This window comes from Lithobates pipiens, unplaced genomic scaffold, assembly GCF_037356315.1.
Source record: "Lithobates pipiens isolate NorthernLeopardFrog02 unplaced genomic scaffold, aLitPip1_a1.2 Scaffold_35, whole genome shotgun sequence".
In the NCBI taxonomy this organism is placed as follows: Eukaryota; Metazoa; Chordata; class Amphibia; order Anura; family Ranidae; genus Lithobates; species Lithobates pipiens.
The window spans coordinates 359887-382969 of record NW_027507811.1 but is presented as its reverse complement, the minus strand read 5'-3'; the positions used below and the strand labels follow the sequence as shown (position 1 = coordinate 382969).

At 53.1% G+C, this 23083-nt stretch overlaps 1 protein-coding gene across 1 annotated transcript in view; it reads right to left on the bottom strand.

Moving 5' to 3' along the window:
• The window catches only part of LOC143955424 (uncharacterized), a 65060-nt gene that overhangs the window by 29160 nt on the left and 12817 nt on the right, over nt 1-23083 (bottom strand). The window contains exons 8-11 of the mRNA XM_077465473.1: nt 18023-19507; nt 9800-9859; nt 296-414; nt 7-174 (exon numbers count right to left, since the gene is read on the bottom strand). Coding sequence (XP_077321599.1) covers nt 7-174; nt 296-414; nt 9800-9859; nt 18023-19507 — 1832 coding nt within the window. The remainder of the gene's footprint in view (nt 1-6; nt 175-295; nt 415-9799; nt 9860-18022; nt 19508-23083) is intronic.

The window sequence follows — 23083 nt, the reverse complement described above, 5'->3', positions numbered from 1 at the left end:
CCTCACCTCTCCTGTCAGCAGATGGACCATCATGGTGGTCAGTTCCAGGATCTTCTGCTCTTTGTTCCTCTCAGGAATGGGAGAAGGAGGGGGAGGCACCATGGTGGGGATCTGGGTCCTGCTCCATCCTCCTGAGATTGGCTCCCCACTAGACTTCTTCACTACAACATAATCCTACAGATCAGGAGAAAGATAAACCGACATCAATCATCTGACATCATCTACAAGAAGAACATGGACTACTGACCACACTAGACCAGAGTGATGTCATGTGACCTCCCAGAATCCTCCTCACCTCTCCGGTCAGCAGGTAGATGATCTCCAGGGTGAGGTTTAGTATCTTCTCAGTCATGTGACCCCCATCCTCGTCCATCTTCCTTGATGAGGTCATGTGATCTACGTGGGGTGCTCCTCCTTGAATGAGTATTAGAAATGGATTATCTGGTTTGTAATCTGATAAATGAGGTCTGCACAGCATTTCAAATTTTGGATAATGAAAATTTTTCATCCCCCCCCCCTCCTTATTTGGAGAAATAACAGATGTATCCATCCCACGTGTGAACACTTCAGGTGGCACCAGAAGGTCACGTGACCTGTAATTTGCGATGGTATCCAGTTATCTGCTCATGTGACGTGGACCGACGCAGGAAGGGAGAGGAAATTGGGTAGATGCCCAGGCCTCCCGGTCTGCAGTAGGCGTTGGGTGCCTGGAAGTCCGCACAAGTTCTACAATCCCTTATGTCGTTGAGGTTTAATCTTCTGCCTGAAGAAGCCGGAGTCATCTTTACTCCCAAAGAAGCCGGAGTCATCTTTACTCCCGAAGAAGCCGGAGTCATCTTTACTCCCGAAGAAGCCGGAGTCATCTTTACTCCCGAAGAAGCCGGAGTCATCTTTACTCCCGAAGAAGCCGGAGTCATCTTTACTCCCGAAGAAGCCGGAGTCATCTTTACTCCCGAAGAAGCCGGAGTCATCTTTACTCCCGAAGAAGCCGGAGTCATCTTTACTCCCGAAGAAGCCGGAGTCATCTTTACTCCCGAAGAAGCCTGAGTCATCTTTACTCCCGAAGAAGCCTGAGTCATCTTTACTCCCGAAGAAGCCGGAGTCATCTTTACTCCCGAAGAAGCCGGAGTCATCTTTACTCCCGAAGAAGCCTGAGTCATCTTTACTCCCGAAGAAGCCGGAGTCATCTTTACTCCCGAAGAAGCCGGAGTCATCTTTACTCCCGAAGAAGCCGGAGTCATCTTTACTCCCGAAGAAGCCGGAGTCATCTTTACTCCCGAAGAAGCCGGAGTCATCTTTACTCCCGAAGAAGCCGGAGTCATCTTTACTCCCGAAGAAGCCGGAGTCATCTTTACTCCCGAAGAAGCCGGAGTCATCTTTACTCCCGAAGAAGCCGGAGTCATCTTTACTCCCGAAGAAGCCGGAGTCATCTTTACTCCCGAAGAAGCCGGAGTCATCTTTACTCCCGAAGAAGCCGGAGTCATCTTTACTTGTCTAACCCATATAATAAAAAAAAGAGCTGGTTGGACGATAGCGACTGGAGTAACGAAAAGGAGGAAAACTAAATTTCGTATACATTTGTTACGTTACGATTCGGAGGTTCCGATGGATCCACCTCCATCCAACCAAAACACAAAAAGTAGGAGTCATCTTATTTCACTTCCTGTATTTGTCGTAATACGTTTCCATTTCACACGTATGGCATTGTTCTCATCCCAATAGAATCAAAGGATCCGAATCAATTTGTTGTGTCTTTGATGTTACTTCAGATGCTTAAAACATTAACGAAAGGCCCAAACTAACTCATCCTTCCTCCGAACGGATACAAATCCATTTGTTGGGTTTTTTCCCGTTATATTTCTGATTGGTTGAATTGGCCGTATCGGCCATTTATTTACCAGAACCAACACAACTTGGAACAGAAATATAGAACAGTAACAGTAGTGACCCCCTAGGTTGCCGATCCTTGGAGGCACTACCCAACCAACGCCAAAATTCTATCTGCTGGACCACTTAAGGGTCCTCAGCCACAGAGGAAACCACCGTTTACGGTGATTAACCATAGGAGGACACCATACCATAGGACGGGTCCTTACTCCGATATTGCCCAGGAGAATCTGGATACCTCCAAGGACCCCAACCGGCCAGACCACTATGATCTAAGATCTCCAACAACAGAACGGGAGGGTGGGGAACTTCTTCTTGATCCGATCCTCGTGTGCCCCCTTCGGACTTCACGTTCCCATTCCCCATGTACGTTGCCCCACCCACACCTTACTTTTTTCCACCCAATCCCGATCTCTACGCGTTTTAGGCTTGCTGACCTTATTATGTTTTAACCCTTTAACTGCTGCTACCGTGCAAGCCTAGTCATGCCAGCCCTTCACTTATTTTTTATTTTTTTGCTTTAGGCCTCTCTATTGTCAGGTTTGGGCCCTTCCTTCTCTGAGCTGGGCCGCTCAGCTGTCGGCTAATTGCCAGCGCTCATCTCTCTACAGTGACTCATCTGCTGATGATCCTGCTCGTCAGTCCTGCCTACTTAAACCATCCAGCCCCGATGATCTCTGCCTTCCCCTTGGTCACATCTCTAGAGACGCTCTCCTGTGTTCCTGTGTTCAAGTTTTGCTTGGCTGGTTCCTACTGGCTCCAGATCCTGCTTGCTGTTCTACTACGCTGTTCTCTGGCTTCCTGACGTTTTGGCTCGTTTAACTATCCGTTCCGGTTCCTGAACCGGTTTAGGCTGGTGGTGGGGGTGTAATGGTGTAAGGGATGGGGTATCTCCGGTTCAGGCTGGTGGTGGGGCTGTAATGGTGCGGGGGATGGGGTGGGGGTGTAATGGTGTGGGGGATGGGGTATCACTGGTTCAGGCTGGTGGTGGGGGTGTAATGGTGTGGGGGATGGGGTATCACCGGTTCAGGCTGATGGTGGGGGCTGTAATGGTGTGGGGGATGGGGTATCACTGGTTCAGGCTGGTGGTGGGGGTGTAATGGTGTGGGGGATGGGGTATCACCGGTTCAGGCTGGTGGTGGGGGTGTAATGGTGCGGGGGATGGGATATCACTGGTCCAGGCTGGTGGTGGGGGTGTAATGGTGCGGGGATGGGATATCACCGGTTAAGGCTGGTGGTGGGGGGTGTAATGGTGTGGGGGATGGGATATCACGGGTTCAGGCTGATGGTGGGGGGTGTAATGGTGTGGGGGATGGGATATCACGGGTTCAGGCTGGTGGTGGGGGTGTAATGGTGTGGGGGATGGGATATCACCGGTTCAGGCTGGTGGTGGGGGTGCAATGGTGTGGGGGATGGGGTATCACTGGTTCAGGCTGGTGGTGGGGGTGTAATGGTGTGGGGGATGGGGTATCACCGGTTCAGGCTGGTGGTGGGGGTGTAATGGTGTGGGGGATGGGGTATCACCGGTTCAGGCTGGTGGTGGGGGTGTAATGGTGTGGGGGATGGGATATCACGGGTTCAGGCTGGTGGTGGGGGGTGTAATGGTGTGGGGGATGGGATATCACCGGTTCAGGCTGGTGGTGGGGGTGCAATGGTGTGGGGGATGGGGTATCACTGGTTCAGGCTGGTGGTGGGGGTGTAATGGTGTGGGGGATGGGGTATCACCGGTTCAGGCTGGTGGTGGGGGTGTAATGGTGTGGGGGATGGGGTATCACCGGTTTAGGCTGGTGGTGGGGGTGTAATGGTGTGGGGGATGGGATATCACGGGTTCAGGCTGGTGGTGGGGGGTGTAATGGTGTGGGGGATGGGATATCACCGGTTCAGGCTGGTGGTGGGGAGTGTAATGGTGTGGGGGATGGGGTATCACTGGTTCAGGCTGGTGGTGGAGGTGTAATGGTGTGGGAGATGGGGTTTTACCGGTTCAGGCTGGTGGTGGGGGTGTAATGGTGTGGGGGATGGGGTATCACCGGTTCAGGCTGGTGGTGGGGGTGTAATGGTGTGGGGGATGGGGTATCACCGGTTTAGGCTGGTGGTGGGGGTGTAATGGTGTGGGGGATGGGATATCACGGGTTCAGGCTGGTGGTGGGGGGTGTAATGGTGTGGGGGATGGGATATCACCGGTTCAGGCTGGTGGTGGGGAGTGTAATGGTGTGGGGGATGGGGTATCACTGGTTCAGGCTGGTGGTGGAGGTGTAATGGTGTGGGAGATGGGGTATCACCGGTTCAGGCTGGTGGTGGGGGTGTAATGGTGTGGGGGATGGGATATCACCGGTTCAGGCTGGTGGTGGGGGTGTAATGGTGTGGGGGATGGGGTATCACCGGTTCAGGCTGGTGGTGGGCGTTTAATGGTGTGGGGGATGGGGTATCACTGGTTCAGGCTGGTGGTGGGGGTTTAATGGTGTGGGGGATGGGGTATCACTGGTTCAGGCTGGTGGTGGGGGTGTAATCGTGTGGGGGATGGGGTGTCGCCATCTTCTGATGGCTCCTCCCAGCAGGATAATGCTCCATGTCACAAAGCTCCAATCATCTCACCACCGGACAATGAGGTCCCCGTCCTCCAATGGCCTCCACACTCACCACATCTCATCCAATAGAGCACCTCTGGGATGTGGTGGAACGGGAGATTGGCATCATGGATGTGCAGCTGAAAAATCTGCAGCAACTGTGTGATGTTATCAGGTCACTATGGAGGAAAATCTCCTTGTATCTATGCCACCAAGAATGAAGGCAAAAGGGGGTCCAACCCGCTACTAGCAAGGAGGACCTAATAAAGGGGGTCTAACCCGCTACTAGCAAGGAGGACCTAATAAAGGGGGTCCAACCCGCTACTAGCAAGGGGGACCTAATAAAGGGGGTCCAACCCGCTACTACCAAGGGGGACCTAATAAAGGGGGTCCAACCCGCTACTACCAAGGGGGACCTAATAAAGGGGGTCCAACCCGCTACTACCAAGGGGGACCTAATAAAGGGGGTCTAACCCGCTACTAGCAAGGAGGACCTAATAAAGGGGGTCCAACCCGCTACTAGCAAGGTGGCCCTAATAAAGGGGGTCCAACCCGCTACTAGCAATGAGGACCTAATAAAGGGGGTCCAACCCGCTACTAGCAAGGAGGACCTAATAAAGGGGGTCCAACCGGCTACCAGCAAGGGGGACCTAATAAAGGGGGTCCAACCCACTACTACCAAGTAGACATGGCCTTGCGGTTCGCCCGGCGGTCGGTTCGCATCGAATTTTGCTCGTTCGCGATTCAAACCAGCGGACTTTTGGCGCTGTTCATGGCAGACATATTTGTTTACATTGTGAAAGAACTTTGACCCATGACACATCCATCATGGGGTACAGGACAGCCAATTGAGACATTTCAGCACATGGACACTTGGACATTCCCCCTACCTTATAAATACACCTGATCTGGCGGCCATTTTACATTCTGTCTTTTGTCAGTGTAGGGACAGGACGCTGTGTGGAGCAGGGACAGTCAGTTTAATCACTAGCTATTACTATTAGGTCCACAAAGGTCCTTTTAAGGATTGGTATAGGTGTACAGTATATAGGGTTGTACACGTATAATATACTTTCTTTCTGATATAGAAAGCCTATTATGGTGCACTGCTGTCTGCTGTGCTGCTGACTGCTGACCGATTGTGCAGCTGTCTTTTATCAGTGTAGGGACTGAGGGACAGTCTGCAAATCACTAGCTACTAGGTCCACAAAGGTCCTTTTAAGGACTGGTATAGGTGTGCTCTCTATCTCGGTACTGGCGTCGGTGCTCTCCATCTCGGTGCTGGCGTCGGTGCTCTCCATCACGGTGCTGGCGTCGGTGCTCTCCATCACGGTGCTGGCGTCGGTGCTCTCCATCACGGTGCTGGCGTCGGTGCTCTCCATCACGGTGCTGGCGTCGGTGCTCTCCATCACGGTGCTGGCGTCGGTGCTCTCCATCACGGTGCTGGCGTCGGTGCTCTCCATCACGGTGCTGGCGTCGGTGCTCTCTATCTCGGTGCTGGCGTCGGTGCTCTCTATCTCGGTGCTGGCGTCGGTGCTCTCTATCTCGGTGCTGGCGTCGGTGCTCTCTATCACGGTGCTGGCGTGAGTGCTGTCGGTGCTGGCGTCGGTGCTCTCTATCACGGTGCTGGCGTCGGTGCTCTCTATCACGGTGCTGGCGTGAGTGCTGTCGGTGCTGGCGTCGGTGCTCTCTATCACGGTGCTGGCGTCGGTGCTCTCTATCACGGTGCTGGCGTGAGTGCTGTCGGTGCTGGCGTCGGTGCTCTCTATCACGGTGCTGGCGTCGGTGCTCTCTATCACGGTGCTGGCGTCGGTGCTCTCTATCACGGTGCTGGCGTCGGTGCTCTCTATCACGGTGCTGGCGTCGGTGCTCTCTATCACGGTGCTGGCGTCGGTGCTCTCTATCACGGTGCTGGCGTCAGTGCTCTATCTCGGTGCTGGCGTCAGTGCTGTCGGTGCTGGTGTCAGTGCTCTCTATCTCGGTGCTGGCGTCGGTGCTCTCTATCTCGGTGCTGGCGTCGGTGCTCTCCATCACGGTGCTGGCGTCGGTGCTCTCCATCACGGTGCTGGCGTCGGTGCTCTCCATCACGGTGCTGGCGTCGGTGCTCTCCATCACGGTGCTGGCGTCGGTGCTCTCCTTCACGGTCCTGGCGTCGGTGCTCTCCATCTCGGTGCTGGCGTCGGTGCTCTCCATCTCGGTGCTGGCGTCGGTGCTCTCCATCACGGTGCTGGCGTCGGTGCTCTCCTTCACGGTGCTGGCGTCGGTGCTCTCCATCTCGGTGCTGGCGTCGGTGCTCTCCATCACGGTGCTGGCGTCGGTGCTCTCCTTCACGGTGCTGGCGTCGGTGCTCTCCATCACGGTGCTGGCGTCGGTGCTCTCCATCACGGTGCTGGCGTCGGTGCTCTCTATCACGGTGCTGGCGTCGGTGCTCTCTATCACGGTGCTGGCGTCGGTGCTCTCTATCACGGTGCTGGCGTCAGTGCTCTATCTCGGTGCTGGCGTCAGTGCTGTCGGTGCTGGTGTCAGTGCTCTCTATCTCGGTGCTGGCGTCGGTGCTCTCTATCTCGGTGCTGGCGTCGGTGCTCTCCATCACGGTGCTGGCGTCGGTGCTCTCCATCACGGTGCTGGCGTCGGTGCTCTCCATCACGGTGCTGGCGTCGGTGCTCTCCATCACGGTGCTGGCGTCGGTGCTCTCCTTCACGGTGCTGGCGTCGGTGCTCTCCATCACGGTGCTGGCGTCGGTGCTCTCCATCACGGTGCTGGCGTCGGTGCTCTCCATCACGGTGCTGGCGTCGGTGCTCTCCATCACGGTGCTGGCGTCGGTGCTCTCCATCACGGTGCTGGCGTCGGTGCTCTCCATCACGGTGCTGGCGTCGGTGCTCTCCATCACGGTGCTGGCGTCGGTGCTCTCCATCACGGTGCTGGCGTCGGTGCTCTCCATCACGGTGCTGGCGTCGGTGCTCTCTATCTCGGTGCTCTCTATCTTGGTGCTGGCGTCGGTGCTCTCTATCTCGGTGCTGGCGTCGGTGCTCTCCATCTCGGTGCTGGCGTCGGTGCTCTCCATCTCGGTGCTGGCGTCGGTGCTCTCCATCTCGGTGCTGGCGTCGGTGCTCTCTATCTCGGTGCTGGCGTCGGTGCTCTCTATCTCGGTGCTGGCGTCGGTGCTCTCTATCTCGGTGCTGGCGTCGGTGCTCTCTATCACGGTGCTGGCATGAGTGCTGTCGGTGCTGGTGTCAGTGCTCTCTATCTCGGTGCTGGCGTCGGTGCTCTCTATCTCGGTGCTGGCGTCGGTGCTCTCTATCTCGGTGCTGGCGTCGGTGCTCTCTATCTCGGTGCTGGCGTCGGTGCTCTCTATCTCGGTGCTGGCATGAGTGCTGTCGGTGCTGGTGTCAGTGCTCTCTATCTCGGTGCTGGCGTCGGTGCTCTCTATCACGGTGCTGGCGTCGGTGCTCTCTATCACGGTGCTGGCGTCGGTGCTCTCTATCACGGTGCTGGCGTCGGTGCTCTCTATCACGGTGCTGGCGTCGGTGCTCTCTATCACGGTGCTGGCGTCGGTGCTCTCTATCACGGTGCTGGCGTCGGTGCTCTCTATCACGGTGCTGGCGTCGGTGCTCTCTATCACGGTGCTGGCGTCGGTGCTCTCTATCACGGTGCTGGCGTCGGTGCTCTCTATCACGGTGCTGGCGTCGGTGCTCTCTATCACGGTGCTGGCGTCGGTGCTCTCTATCACGGTGCTGGCGTCGGTGCTCTCTATCACGGTGCTGGCGTCGGTGCTCTCTATCACGGTGCTGGCGTCAGTGCTCTATCTCGGTGCTGGCGTCGGTGCTCTCTATCTCGGTGCTGGCGTCGGTGCTCTATCTCGGTGCTGGCGTCGGTGCTCTATCTCGGTGCTGGCGTCGGTGCTCTCTATCTCGGTGCTGGCGTCGGTGCTCTCTATCTCGGTGCTGGCGTCGGTGCTCTCTATCTCGGTGCTGGCGTCGGTGCTCTCTATCTCGGTGCTGGCGTCGGTGCTCTCTATCTCGGTGCTGGCGTCGGTGCTCTCTATCTCGGTGCTGGCGTCGGTGCTCTCTATCTCGGTGCTGGCGTCGGTGCTCTCTATCTCGGTGCTGGCGTCGGTGCTCTCTATCTCGGTGCTGGCGTCGGTGCTCTCTATCACGGTGCTGGTGTCGGTGCTCTCCATCTCGGTGCTGGTGTCGGTGCTCTCTATCACGGTGCTGGTGTCGGTGCTCTCTATCACGGTGCTGGTGTCAGTGCTCTCTATCTCTGTGTTGGCATCAGTACTTTCTATCACGGTTCTGGTGTGGTGTCAGTGCTCTCTATCACGGTGCTGGTGCTCTCCATCTCGGTGCTGGCGTCGGTGCTCTCCATCTCGGTGCTGGCGTCGGTGCTCTCTATCTCGGTGCTGGTGTCAGTGCTCTCTATCTCGGTGCTGGCGTCGGTGCTCTCTATCTCGGTGCTGGCGTCGGTGCTCTCTATCTCGGTGCTGGCGTCGGTGCTCTCTATCTCGGTGCTGGCGTCGGTGCTCTCTATCTCGGTGCTGGCGTCAGTGCTCTCTATCTCGGTGCTGGCGTCGGTGCTCTCTATCACGGTGCTGGTGTCGGTGCTCTCCATCTCGGTGCTGGTGTCGGTGCTCTCTATCACGGTGCTGGTGTCGGTGCTCTCTATCACGGTGCTGGTGTCAGTGCTCTCTATCTCTGTGTTGGCATCAGTACTTTCTATCACGGTTCTGGTGTGGTGTCAGTGCTCTCTATCACGGTGCTGGTGCTCTCCATCTCGGTGCTGGCGTCGGTGCTCTCCATCTCGGTGCTGGCGTCGGTGCTCTCTATCTCGGTGCTGGTGTCAGTGCTCTCTATCTCGGTGCTGGTGTCAGTGCTCTCTATCTTGGTGCTGGCGTCAGTGCTCCTTATCACTTTTGGCCGCGTTCGTGAAACGTCCCGTCGAAAGTTCGTCCATCACTACTACCAAGGTGGACCTAATAAAGGGGGTCCAACCCGCTACTAGCAAGGAGGACCTAATCAAAGTGTGCGGTGAGTGTACACCGTCTTTTTTTTCTACACAGCCTCTGGGGGGGAGTTTAGATTTTCTAGCAAAAAATGCAGATTTTTTAATTTGTGGAAAGTTAAAAAAAAAAATGTTTCGGAGGGGAAGGGGTTACAATCTGGTAATTCAGTCAATCTCTCACCATAACCGACCCACCATTATTATCAATATGAAAAGGTGAGCATCTGGTGCGTATTATATACATTTACTTGTCATACTGTAACAGAAACAATATATATATCGGGATAGTATAATAAAGAAATATATTACGTGTTTCCATAACGTGATTCGAGATGATATGTCATTACCTCCTCTGCTGCCAGTTCCAGCAATGTCTCCTCGGTCCTTCCTCCCGACTTGTGTCTGACCTGGAAATTCCTATTTATACCTGACATTACTTCCTGTCTGTGACTGACATCACTTCCTGTCTGTGGCTGACATCACTTCCTGTCCGTGACTGACATCACTTCCTGTCCGTGACTGACATCACTTCCTGTCTGTGCTCTCTGCTTGGTATAAGAACCTTCAACACTTTACAGAGGAACTTCTTCCTCTTCGAAACCAAAAGGTCCTCAAGCCGCCAATGTAGAAAAGTATAAATATTCAGTCAAAAGAACTATTGCCCAAGCCTGGAAAAAAAGGCATCTGTCCCCTTTCAGGGGGTGAAAGATCGCACGACCGCATTGATGCTTAATGAACAGATGTCGGGCATCCATGGGGGCGCTCATGCCAAGTTCCTCAAAATTTGGGAACCATGGTTGTCTTATGCCTTTCCTACCCTCCCTCCAGCTAGATGGCCCTGATGTTCCAGAGCCCTCTCCCTTTCGCCATCTCCTGGTCCCCATCCTTCTGGCCTAATAGCAAGGTGGACCTAATGAAGGGGGTCCAACCCAGTACTAGCAAGGTGAACCTAATAAATGGGGTCCAACCTGCTACTAGCAAGGTGGATCTACTAAAGGAGGTCCAACCCACTACTTGCAAGCTGGATCTAATAAAGGAGGTCCAACCCGGTACTAGCAAGGGGGTCCTAATAAAGAAGGTCCAACCCGGTACTAGCAAGGTGGCTCTAATAAAGGAGGTCCAACCTGGTACTTGCAAGGTGGACCTAATAAAGGGGGCCCAACCCTGTACTAGTACGGTGGGCCTAATAAAAGGGGTCCAACCCGCTACTAGCAAGGTGGATCTAATAAAGGAGGTCCAACCCAGTACTAGCAAGGGGGACCTAATAAAGGAGGTCCAACCCGGTACTAGCAAGGTGGACCTAATAAAAGGGGGGCCCAACCCGGTACTAGCAAGGTGGACCCAATAAAGGGGGTCCAACCTGGTACTAGCAAGCTGGATCTAATAAAGGAGGTCCAACCCGGTACTAGCAAGGTGGATCTAATAAAAGGAATCCAACCTGGTACTAGCAAGGTGGATCTAATAAAGGAGGTCCAACCCGGTACTAGCAAGGGGGACCTAATAAAGGAGGTCCAACCCGGTACTAGCAAGGTGGACCTAATAAAAGGGGGGCCCAACCCGGTACTAGCAAGGTGGACCTAATAAAGGGGGTCCAACCTGGTACTAGCAAGGTGGATCTAATAAAGGGGGTCCAACCCGGTACTAGCAAGCTGGATCTAATAAAGGAGGTCCAACCCGGTACTAGCAAGGTGGATCTAATAAAGGGGGTCCAACCTGGTACTAGCAAGGTGGATCTACTAAAGGAGGTCCAACCCAGTACCTGCAAGCTGGATCTAATAAAGGAGGTCCAACCCGGTACTAGCAAGGTGGATCTAATAAAGGGGGTCCAACCTGGTACTAGCAAGGTGGATCTACTAAAGGAGGTCCAACCCAGTACCTGCAAGCTGGATCTAATAAAGGAGGTCCAACCCGGTACTAGCAAGGTGGACCTAATAAAAGGGGGGCCCAACCCGGTACTAGCAAGGTGGACCTAATAAAGGGGGTCCAACCTGGTACTAGCAAGGTGGATCTACTAAAGGAGGTCCAACCCAGTACTTGCAAGCTGGATCTAATAAAGGAGGTCCAACCAGGTACTAGCAAGGTGGACCTAATAAAGGGGGTCCAACCCAGGACTAGCAAGGTGGATCTAATAAAGGGGGGTCCAACCCGGTACTAGCAAGGTGGCTCTAATAAAGAAGGTCCAACCTGGTACTTGCAAGGTGGACCTAATAAAGGGGGCCCAACCCGGTACTAGTACGGTGGGCCTAATAAAAGGGGTCCAACCTGGTACTAGCAAGGTGGCTCTAATAAAGGAAGTCCAACCTGGTACTTGCAATGTGGACCTTGAAAAGGCCTTCCCTTTCTTTCCCAGACCAGCCCCCCACCCCCCCCCCCCCATTCCTTCTCTAGCTCCCTACTCAGTAGGCGAGCGACCTCCCTCTCTTCAGCTTCTCCTGTCCGTTCTAACTTTCTTCTTTCTTTTCTGCTCTTCTAGCCTTGTTAATTCAGTTTTGGCTCCACCTTTTGGATTTTTGAGGGGCCTAGGGGGTGCCCAGGTAGTTGTGGGGAGCCTCTCTGGGACCCCTGGATCCTGACGGCACCCTTCACATTTGAATTTACTACTGTTGCATTTCTTCTACTTGTGTCACTTTATTTTTGCCCTTTTTTTTTATTCCAACTTCAATGCTAGCCCTGGGTGGGCAGAACTTTTGCATATCAACCACTTGTTAAAAAAGGAATAAAAACGATTGAAACAGAAAAGTATAAATATGGGGCTTCAAATCATGGCACAGAAAAAAAGTAAAAACATAAAATGTCTGGGGGTGCCCTGCCTGCCTGCGAAGTGGGACATCTGTACAATGGAGACAACCTACAACAGCCACACCGACATTTACAAAGAATAACGCGTTTCGATTGCCTGTAAATGACGTTTACCGGCTGCTTCGATCTGTCAGTAAACAAGCAGGCCTGGAATTCCCTTCATCTGCACCAGGGGTCTTCAAACTACGGCCCTCCAGGTGTTGCAGAACTCCACGTCCCATGAGGCAGTGTAATGACATTCACAGACATGACTGGGCATGATGGGAATTGTAGTTCCTGAACAACTGGAGGGGCTGTAGTTTGAAGACCCCCTGATCTACACCAAACCCTTATTCTAGATGAGGGTCAGGTATAGGTGTTAATGGGGGCCTCCTACAAAAGCAGCATGGAGTTCTTCCTAAAAAAAAACACATACCAGACCCTTATCCTTGATGAGGGTCTGGTATGGATGTTAAGGGGGATCCTCCACAAAAAAAAACAAGGAAAAACTCTAGGGGTTCCCCCCCAATTTTTATATCAGATGCTTCAAGTCAGGTATGAATTTTGAGGGGGAAAAAAAGAAAAAGGCATGGAATATGTAAATCCATTGTCCATCACGTTGTCCGGTGATGTAGAGCCATGTCAGTCTAGAACATGCTTTCTCAACCTTTTAACCCTAGAGTCTCGAGGAACCCTTACTAAAACCAATTCATCAGGGGTCAATAGAACAATGCCCCTTATACCGGTGGGCAATAGAAAGAATGTTCCCCTTAAAAATGGTGCTTAGAATGCCAACCCTTAAAGACAGCTAAAAATATATCTGGTGCCATGCTGCGGGGCTTTGCTAAGTGATGCTGAACCTCGAACTCTGTAGGCACCATCAAAAAAAGGTGGTTCTTCAGCCACAGCTAAAGGAACCCCTAGCAACCTGTGGAGCAGACTTTCTCAACCTTTTCAACACAGAGGAACCCTTGAAAAAACCTTTTTGGTCTCAGGGAACACCTGTTAAAAATGTCTATATCTACAACTCATGATACATTGGTGTAATGGTCAGTGGAAGAGTTCTCCTTACATCTGTGGTATAATGGTCAGTGGAAGAGTTCTCCTTACATCTGTGGTCTTGTGGTCAGTGGAAGAGTTCTCCTTACATCTGTGGTCTTGTGGTCAGTGGAAGAGTGCTCCTTACATCTGTGGTCTTGTGGTCAGTGGAAGAGTTCTCCTTACATCTGTGGTCTTGTGGTCAGTGGAAGAGTTCTCCTTACATCTATGCTCTTCGGGAATAATTTCCCTCCTACAGATAGCTAAAAAGATCATTGGTGTCACTGGGATCTTATCTGAGAGGGAAAAATTTGTCATTGCTCAAGGAACCCGTAGCAACCATTGGAGGAACCCTGGTTGAGAAACCCTGCTCTGGAGGAACCCCTAGCTACCATTGGAGGAACCCTTGTTCAGAAACCCTGCTCTGGAGGAACCCCTAGCAACCATTGGAGGAACCCTTGTTCAGAAACCCTGCTCTGGAGGAACCCCTAGCTACCATTGGAGGAACCCTGGTTGAGAAACCCTGCTCTGGAGGAACCCCTAGCAACCATTGGAGGAACCCTTGTTGAGAAACCCTGCTCTGGAGGAACCCCTAGCAACCATTGGAGGAACCCTTGTTCAGAAACCCTGCTCTGGAGGAACCCCTAGCAACCATTGGAGGAACCCTTGTTCAGAAACCCTGCTCTGGAGGAACCCCTAGCTACCATTGGAGGAACCCTGGTTGAGAAACCCTGCTCTTGAGGAACCCCTAGCAACCATTGGAGGAACCCTTGTTGAAAAACCCTGCTCTGGAGGAACCCCTAGCAACCATTGGAGGAACCCTTGTTGAGAAACCCTGCTCTGGAGGAACCCCTAGCAACCATTGGAGGAACCCTTGTTGAGAAACCCTGCTCTGGAGGAACCCCTAGCTACCATTGGAGGAACCCTTGTTGAGAAACCCTGCTCTGGAGGAACCCCTAGCAACCATTGGAGGAACCCTTGTTGAGAAACCCTGCTCTGGAGGAACCCCTAGCAACCATTGGAGGAACCCTGGTTGAGAAACCCTGCTCTGGAGGAACCCCTAGCAACCATTGGAGGAACCCTGGTGGAGAAACCCTGCTCTGGAGGAACCCCTAGCAACCATTGGAGGAACCCTGGTGGAGAAACCCTGCTCTGGAGGAACCCCAGGGTTCCACGGAACCCTGGTTGAGAACGGCTGGTCTAGAAGAAAGATGCCCGCAGAGTTTCCGACAAAAAACAGCGGCCGACCAACCGACACATCTGATCCTGATGCTTTTTTCGCCATGAATGGCAGCTCCAGTTCCCACCGCTACATGCATACCTAGTCATGTAATGGAGGACCTATCGCCATGGCCATATTAGGGAAATATCACCGATGTCAACCACTATCCCTACTCCTTTGCTTATATGGCCAGGAATTCCCAGCCCGGCAAATGTATGGGGTCAGGTGATGTCACTGGTTGCTAAGGACATAGCAAGTGACATCGCCCACTTCTTCCTTCACAACCATTGACAGTGAAAGACGTAAGTAGTCATATTATATATATAACAGTACAGAAATAGGATGTGAATGATGCTGGTCGGTGCTCCCCTCACATGGAAGGACCGGCCACAGTCTGATAACCTTCGCATATAATAAAGCTTTATTATTCCAGACAAAAACATCGAATGTCCAAGACCCTCCTCATGCCAACACAGGTAACCCAGAATGGGCTTAGTCAACGTTTCAATAATGTTCCTACAACGGAATACCATCTCCATGATGAAGCTCTTTAGTCACGAGATCTTGAGGAGGGTCTTTGCTGTATGCCGATGTCCTCAGGGTGCATCCAGTCCTTCTCGCTGGCAGGATGTGGCTCCTTGGTGCTTAAGGCTCTAGTGGTAACTCAGTCTTTATATTCCAAGGCAGGACAGCATGGAAAGGTTCCTCTTTATACTTTACACTCAACCAATCACACACCGGATCTCTTGTGATGGACAGTTGCCGATTGCTTTCTCTAGGCCAGAATGGACATTGGTATTCGTCAACATCTTCAGGGTTTCCTCCCAGAAGGGGAAAGTCCTGCAGCACTCCAATCCCAAGGCTCAATGGCCGGGGGGGAACATTCTCACAGTGGAACCCTCACCAGGCCGGAGCCTAGAAGGGAAGACCTTATGCCAAGAAGTGTCTCAAATATGTAATACCTTCCCAACCACCACCCCCACCAGGGCACAAAGCAAGGTCCATAAAGACATGGATGAGCGAGTTTGGGGTGGAGGAACTGGACAGCTCTGCTCCCCCTGGGTGTAGGATTGTTATTCAGGGGTTGGGTTTGGCCCCTCAGAGGTTGGGTTGGCCCCTCAGGGGTTGGGCTTGGACCCCTTAGTTCCAGTGAAGGGAACTCTTAAGGTGTCAGCATACCAAGACATTTTGGACAATTTCATGCTCCCAACTTTGTGGGAACAGTTTGGGGATGGCCCCTTCCTGTTCCAACATGACTGCCCACCAGTGCACAAAGCAAGGTCCATAAAGACATGGATGAGTGAGTTTGTGGTGGAGGAACTTGACTGATGTGCACAGAGTCCTGACCTCATCCCGATAGAACATCTTTGGGATGAATTAGAGCGGAGCCTGCGAGCCAGCCCTTCTCTTCCAGGACTCTGTGCAGGCCAGTCAAGTGTCTTTATGGACCTTGCTTTGTGCACTGGTGACCAGTCATGTTGGAACAGGAAGGGACATCCCCAAACTGTTCCCACAAAGTTGGGAGCATGAAATTGTCCAAAATGTCTTGGTATGCTGACGCCTTAAGAGTTCCCTTCACTGGAACTAAGGGGCCAAGCCCAACCTCTGAATAACAATCCCACACCCAGGGGGTGCATGCCAGTCAAGTTCCTCTACCCCAAACTTGCTCATCCACACTATATTGCCAGAAGTATTGGGCCACCCCTCCAAATCATTTGGTGGAGGGGGATTATGGTGTGGGGTTGTTTTTCAGGGGTTGGTCTTGGCCTCTCAGGGGTTGGGCTTGGCCTCTCAGAAGTTGGGCTTGGCCTCTCAGGGGTTGGGCTTGGCCTCTCAGGGGTTGGGCTTGGCCTCTCAGGAGTTGGGCTTGGTTCCTCAGGGGTTGGGCTTGACCCCTTAGTTCCAGTGAAGGGAACTCTTAAGGCGTCGGCATACCGAGACATTTTGGACAATTTCATGCTCCCAACTTTGTGGGAAGAGTTTGGGGACGGCCCCTTCCTGTTCCAACATGACTGCCCACCAGTGTACAAAGCAAGGTCCATAAAGACATGGAGGAGGGAGTTTGGGGTGGAGGAACTTGACATTGTACAAAATGTCTTGGTATGCTGACGTCTTAGGCGTTCCCTTTACTGGAACTAAGGGGCCAAGCCCAACCCCTGAATAACAACCCAGGAGGTGCAGGCCAGTCACGTTCCTCCACCCAAACTCGCTCATCCACACTATATTGCCAGAAGTATCGGGCCACCCCTCCAAATCATTTGGTGGAGGGGGGGTTATGGTGTGGGGTTGTTTTTCAGGGGTTGGGCTTGGCCCCTTAGTTCCAGTGAAGGGAACTCTTAAGGTGTCGGCGTACCAAGACATTTTGGACAGTTTAATGCCCCCAACTTTGTGGGAACTGTGCAGGCCAGTCAAGTTGCTCCACCCAAAACTCGCTCCTCCATGTCTTTATGGACCTTGCTTTGTACACTGGTGGGCAGTCATGTTGGAACAGGAAGAGGACACCCCCAAACTCCTCCCACAAAGTTGGGAGCATGAAATTGTCCCAAACGTCTTGGTATGCTGACGCCTTAAGAGTTCCCTTCACTGGAACTAAGGGGCCAAGCCCAACCTCTGAGGAACCAAGACCAACCCCTGAGGAACCAAGACCAACCCCTGAAAAACCAAGACCAACCCCTGAGGAACCAAGCCCAACAACCCCTGAAAAACAACCCCACACCATAATCCCCCCTCCCCCCACTCCATAATCCCCCCTCTGACACCATAATCCCCCTCCACCAAATAATTTAGAGGGGTGGCCCAATACTTCTGGTAATATAGTGTGGATGAGCGAGTTTTGGGGTGGAGGAACTTGACTGGCCTGCACCCCCTGGGTGTGGGGTTGTTTTTCAGGGGTTGGGCTTGGTTCCTCAGAGGTTGGGCTTGGCCCCTTAGTTCCAGTGACGGGAACTCTTAAGGCGTCGGCATATCAAGACATTTTGGACAATTTCATGCTCCCAACTTCGTGGGAACAGTTTGGGGACGACCCTTTCCTGTTCCAACATGACTGCCCACCAGTGCACAAAGCAAGGTCCATAAAGACATGAATGAGCGAGTTTGGGGTGGAGGAACTTGACTGGCCTGCACAGAGTCCTCAACCTCAACCCGACAGAACGCCTAGCGGAGACTGCGAGCCAGGCCTTCTTGTCCAACATCAGTGCCTGACCTCACAAAAGCTCTTCTGGAAGAATGGTCAGACATTCCCATAGACACATCTCCTAAACCTTGTGGACAGCCTTCCCAGAAGAGGTGAAGCTGTTATATCTGCAAAGGGGCAACTCAATATTGACCACTCCGGACTAAGACGCCAGTTGATGTATGTTTAAAGGCAGGCGTCCCAATACTTTTGGTAATATAGTGTATGAGAATGGTTGTTGCACCTCTGTGTGTGCAAACATCATGCCAACCAGAAGGAATTCCCCCCCGATGAGTGAAAACGACATCTAGAGCTACTTGTGGAATGCCCAAGTCTTTATCAAATGGAACAATTCAGCCTATAAACCTCCGGCGTCGGAAGGTACAGTGTGCGTCCGGTGATGTCTAATTAAATGTATTTTTTGAATAAAACCTTTCCCGCACTCTGCACATGAAAAGGGGCGTTCCCCCGTGTGACCTCTCCGGTGTCTTAGAAGGTGCGCCTTCAAAGTGAAACGTTTCCCGCAATCGGGGCATGAGAAGGGGCGCTCCCCCGTGTGGCTCTTCTGGTGCTTTACAAGGTATTTCCTCAGCACGAAGGACTTCCCGCACTCTGGACACGTAAAAGGACGCTCGCCGCTGTGACTTTGGAGGTGCCCGAGAAGTTCTCTTTCTTGGATGAAACGTTTCCCGCACTCTGGGCAGGAAAAGGTCTTCTCGCCGGAGTGGGTCTTGCGGTGTCTGATGAGTTCGGAATTGTTTATGAAGGATTTCCCGCACTCGGGGCAGGCGTAGATCTCCTTCCCGGTGTGACCTCTCTGGTGGATCTTCAGCTCCGTCTTCGTTCTGAAGGAGATCCCGCACTCCAAGCAGGACAACGGGGTCTGCTCCATGTGAAGCTTCTGATGCCTTTCAAGCGTCAGCTTCCGCGTGAAGCGTTTCCCGCACACTAAACAGAAGAACGGCTGCTCGCCGGTGTGGAACCTCTGGTGGTTTATGAGCGTGGTTTTGTGAGTGAAACATTTCCCGCACTCGGGACAGGAAAACGGCTTCTCGCCGGTGTGGAGCTTCAAATGGATATTGAGGTGTCCTTTCTGTGAGAAAGATTTCCCGCACTCTGGACAGGAAAAGGGCTTCTCGCCCGTATGAACCCTCTGATGCCTGACAATATCCGCCTTGTCTATGAACGACTTCTTACACTCCGCACACGAGAAAGGAGTCTCGCCCGTGTGAACCCTAAAGTGGGCCTTCAGGCGATCTTTCTGCTTAAAGCATTTCCCGCACTCTGGGCAGGAAAAGGGACGGTCTCCGGTGTGGCTTTTTTCATGTCTGTCAAGATGCGATTTTGCCGTAAAGCCTTTCCCGCACTCCGAGCAGACAAAGGGCCGCATCCCGATGTGAACGTTTTCGTGTCTGATGAGGTTTGATTTGGTCTTGAAACACTTCCCGCACTCTAGACATACAAAGGGGCGTTTCTCTCTGGGGGTCCTCGGACGGGGTGATGTTATCATTGTCAAACTTTCCTTATATGTAGACTTTGTTAATATCTCATCATCTCTAAGTGTGGAAGTATGGGGCCGATCAGGAGAAGATCCCTCGGGATGAGGAGGATCTAGTGACCCGTCCATCCCAGAAAATGGCCGATCCATATTTGAGGTAGTCGTGTCCAAAATTCGGGAAGATTCCTCCGGGTCAGAGGGATGTGTGGCCCGATCTACACCGGAATTCCTTCTTCGAGTCACATGGAATTGTACTGGAGAAGATTCTGCTGAGGCATTATCTTTGGTATCATACTCCGGAGAGGAGATGAGATGTCCCATCGAGGAGTTTCCCGCACCCGGGTCACCTGGGGAAAAGATTGTTCCTCTTAGAATTATAATCATTTCTCACATTTTATAGACAAGAGAACGTTGGTCTAGAGAGTCGGGAACATAGAGCTCTGCCATCGAACAACGTACAGTACCTCACCCCGGAGGCATCTAATCCGGATCATTCTACCTCACCCCGGAGGCATCTAATCCGGGTCATTCTACCTCACCCCGGAGGCATCTAATCCGGGTCATTCTACCCCACCTCGGAGGCATCTAATCCGGGTCATTCTACCTCACCTCAGAGGCATCTAATCCGGGTCATTCTACCTCACCTCGGAGGCATCTAATCCGGGTCATTCTACCTCACCCCGGAGGCATCTAATCCGGGTCATTCTACCTCACCTCGGAGGCATCTAATCCGGGTCATTCTACCTCACCCCGGAGGCATCTAATCCGGGTCATTCTACCTCACCTCGGAGGTATCTAATCCGGGTCATTCTACCTCACCTCGGAGGCATCTAATCCGGGTCATTCTACCTCACCCCGGAGGCATCTAATCCGGGTCATTCTACCTCACCTCGGAGGCATCTAATCCGGGTCATTCTACCTCACCCCGGAGGCATCTAATCCGGGTCATTCTACCTCACCTCGGAGGCATCTAATCCGGGTCATTCTACCTCACCCCGGAGGCATCTAATCCGGGTCATTCTACCTCACCTCAGAGGCATCTAATCCGGGTCATTCTACCTCACCTCAGAGGCATCTAATCCGGGTCATTCTACCTCACCCCGGAGGCATCTAATCCGGGTCATTCTACCTCACCTCGGAGGCATCTAATCCGGGTCATTCTACCCCACCTCGGAGGCATCTAATCCGGGTCATTCTACCTCACCTCGGAGGCATCTAATCCGGGTCATTCTACCTCACCTCAGAGGCATCTAATCCGGGTCATTCTACCTCACCCCGGAGGCATCTAATCCGGGTCATTCTACCTCACCTCGGAGGCATCTAATCCGGGTCATTCTACCCCACCTCGGAGGCATCTAATCCGGGTCATTCTACCTCACCCCGGAGGCATCTAATCCGGGTCATTCTACCTCACCTCGGAGGCATCTAATCCGGGTCATTCTACCTCACCTCGGAGGCATCTAATCCGGGTCATTCTACCTCACCTCGGAGGCATCTAATCCGGGTCATTCTACCTCACCTCGGAGGCATCTAATCCGGGTCATTCTACCCCACCCCGGAGGCATCTAATCCGGGTCATTCTACCTCACCCCGGAGGCATCTAATCCGGGTCATTCTACCTCACCCCGGAGGCATCTAATCCGGGTCATTCTACCTCACCTCGGAGGCATCTAATCCGGATCATTCTACCTCACCCCGGAGGCATCTAATCCGGGTCATTCTACCTCACCTCGGAGGCATCTAATCCGGGTCATTCTACCTCACCCCGGAGGCATCTAATCCGGGTCATTCTACCTCACCTCGGAGGCATCTAATCCGGGTCATTCTACCTCACCTCGGAGGCATCTAATCCGGGTCATTCTACCTCACCTCGGAGGCATCTAATCCGGGTCATTCTACCTCACCCCGGAGGTATCTAATCCGGGTCATTGTACCTCACCCCGGAGGCATCTAATCCGGGTCATTCTACCTCACCCCGGAGGCATCTAATCCGGGTCATTCTACCTCACCTCGGAGGCATCTAATCCGGGTCATTCTACCTCACCTCGGAGGCATCTAATCCGGGTCATTCTACCTCACCTCGGAGGCATCTAATCCGGGTCATTCTACCTCACCTCGGAGGCATCTAATCCGGGTCATTCTACCTCACCTCGGAGGCATCTAATCCGGGTCATTCTACCTCACCCCGGAGGCATCTAATCCGGGTCATTCTACCTCACCCCGGAGGCATCTAATCCGGGTCATTCTACCTCACCTCGGAGGCATCTAATCCGGGTCATTCTACCTCACCTCGGAGGCATCTAATCCGGGTCATTCTACCTCACCTCGGAGGCATCTAATCCGGGTCATTCTACCTCACCTCGGAGGCATCTAATCCGGGTCATTCTACCTCACCTCGGAGGCATCTAATCCGGGTCATTCTACCTCACCTCGGAGGCATCTAATCCGGGTCATTGTACCTCACCCCGGAGGCATCTAATCCGGGTCATTCTACCTCACCTCGGAGGCATCTAATCCGGGTCATTCTACCTCACCTCGGAGGCATCTAATCCGGGTCATTCTACCTCACCTCGGAGGCATCTAATCCGGGTCATTGTACCTCACCCCGGAGGCATCTAATCCGGGTCATTCTACCTCACCCCGGAGGCATCTAATCCGGGTCATTCTACCTCACCTCGGAGGCATCTAATCCGGGTCATTCTACCTCACCTCGGAGGCATCTAATCCGGGTCATTCTACCTCACCTCGGAGGCATCTAATCCGGGTCATTCTACCTCACCTCGGAGGCATCTAATCCGGGTCATTCTACCTCACCTCGGAGGCATCTAATCCGGGTCATTCTACCTCACCCCGGAGGCATCTAATCCGGGTCATTCTACCTCACCTCGGAGGCATCTAATCCGGGTCATTCTACCTCACCTCGGAGGCATCTAATCCGGGTCATTCTACCTCACCTCGGAGGCATCTAATCCGGGTCATTCTACCTCACCTCGGAGGCATCTAATCCGGGTCATTCTACCTCACCTCGGAGGCATCTAATCCGGGTCATTCTACCCCACCCCGGAGGCATCTAATCCGGGTCATTCTACCTCACCCCGGAGGCATCTAATCCGGGTCATTCTACCTCACCCCGGAGGCATCTAATCCGGGTCATTCTACCTCACCTCGGAGGCATCTAATCCGGATCATTCTACCTCACCCCGGAGGCATCTAATCCGGATCATTCTACCTCACCCCGGAGGCATCTAATCCGGGTCATTCTACCTCACCTCGGAGGCATCTAATCCGGGTCATTCTACCTCACCTCGGAGGCATCTAATCCGGGTCATTCTACCTCACCCCGGAGGTATCTAATCCGGGTCATTCTACCTCACCCCGGAGGCATCTAATCCGGGTCATTCTACCTCACCTCAGAGGCATCTAATCCGGGTCATTCTACCTCACCTCGGAGGCATCTAATCCGGGTCATTCTACCCCACCTCGGAGGCATCTAATCCGGGTCATTCTACCTCACCTCAGAGGCATCTAATCCGGATCATTCTACCCCACCTCGGAGGCATCTAATCCGGGTCATTCTACCTCACCTCGGAGGCATCTAATCCGGGTCATTCTACCTCACCCCGGAGGTATCTAATCCGGGTCATTCTACCTCACCCCGGAGGCATCTAATCCGGGTCATTCTACCTCACCTCGGAGGCATCTAATCCGGGTCATTCTACCTCACCCTGGAGGCATCTAATCCGGGTCATTCTACCTCACCCCGGAGGTATCTAATCCGGGTCATTCTACCTCACCCCGGAGGCATCTAATCCGGGTCATTCTACCTCACCTCGGAGGTATCTAATCCGGGTCATTCTACCTCACCTCGGAGGTATCTAATCCGGGTCATTCTACCTCACCTCGGAGGCATCTAATCCGGGTCA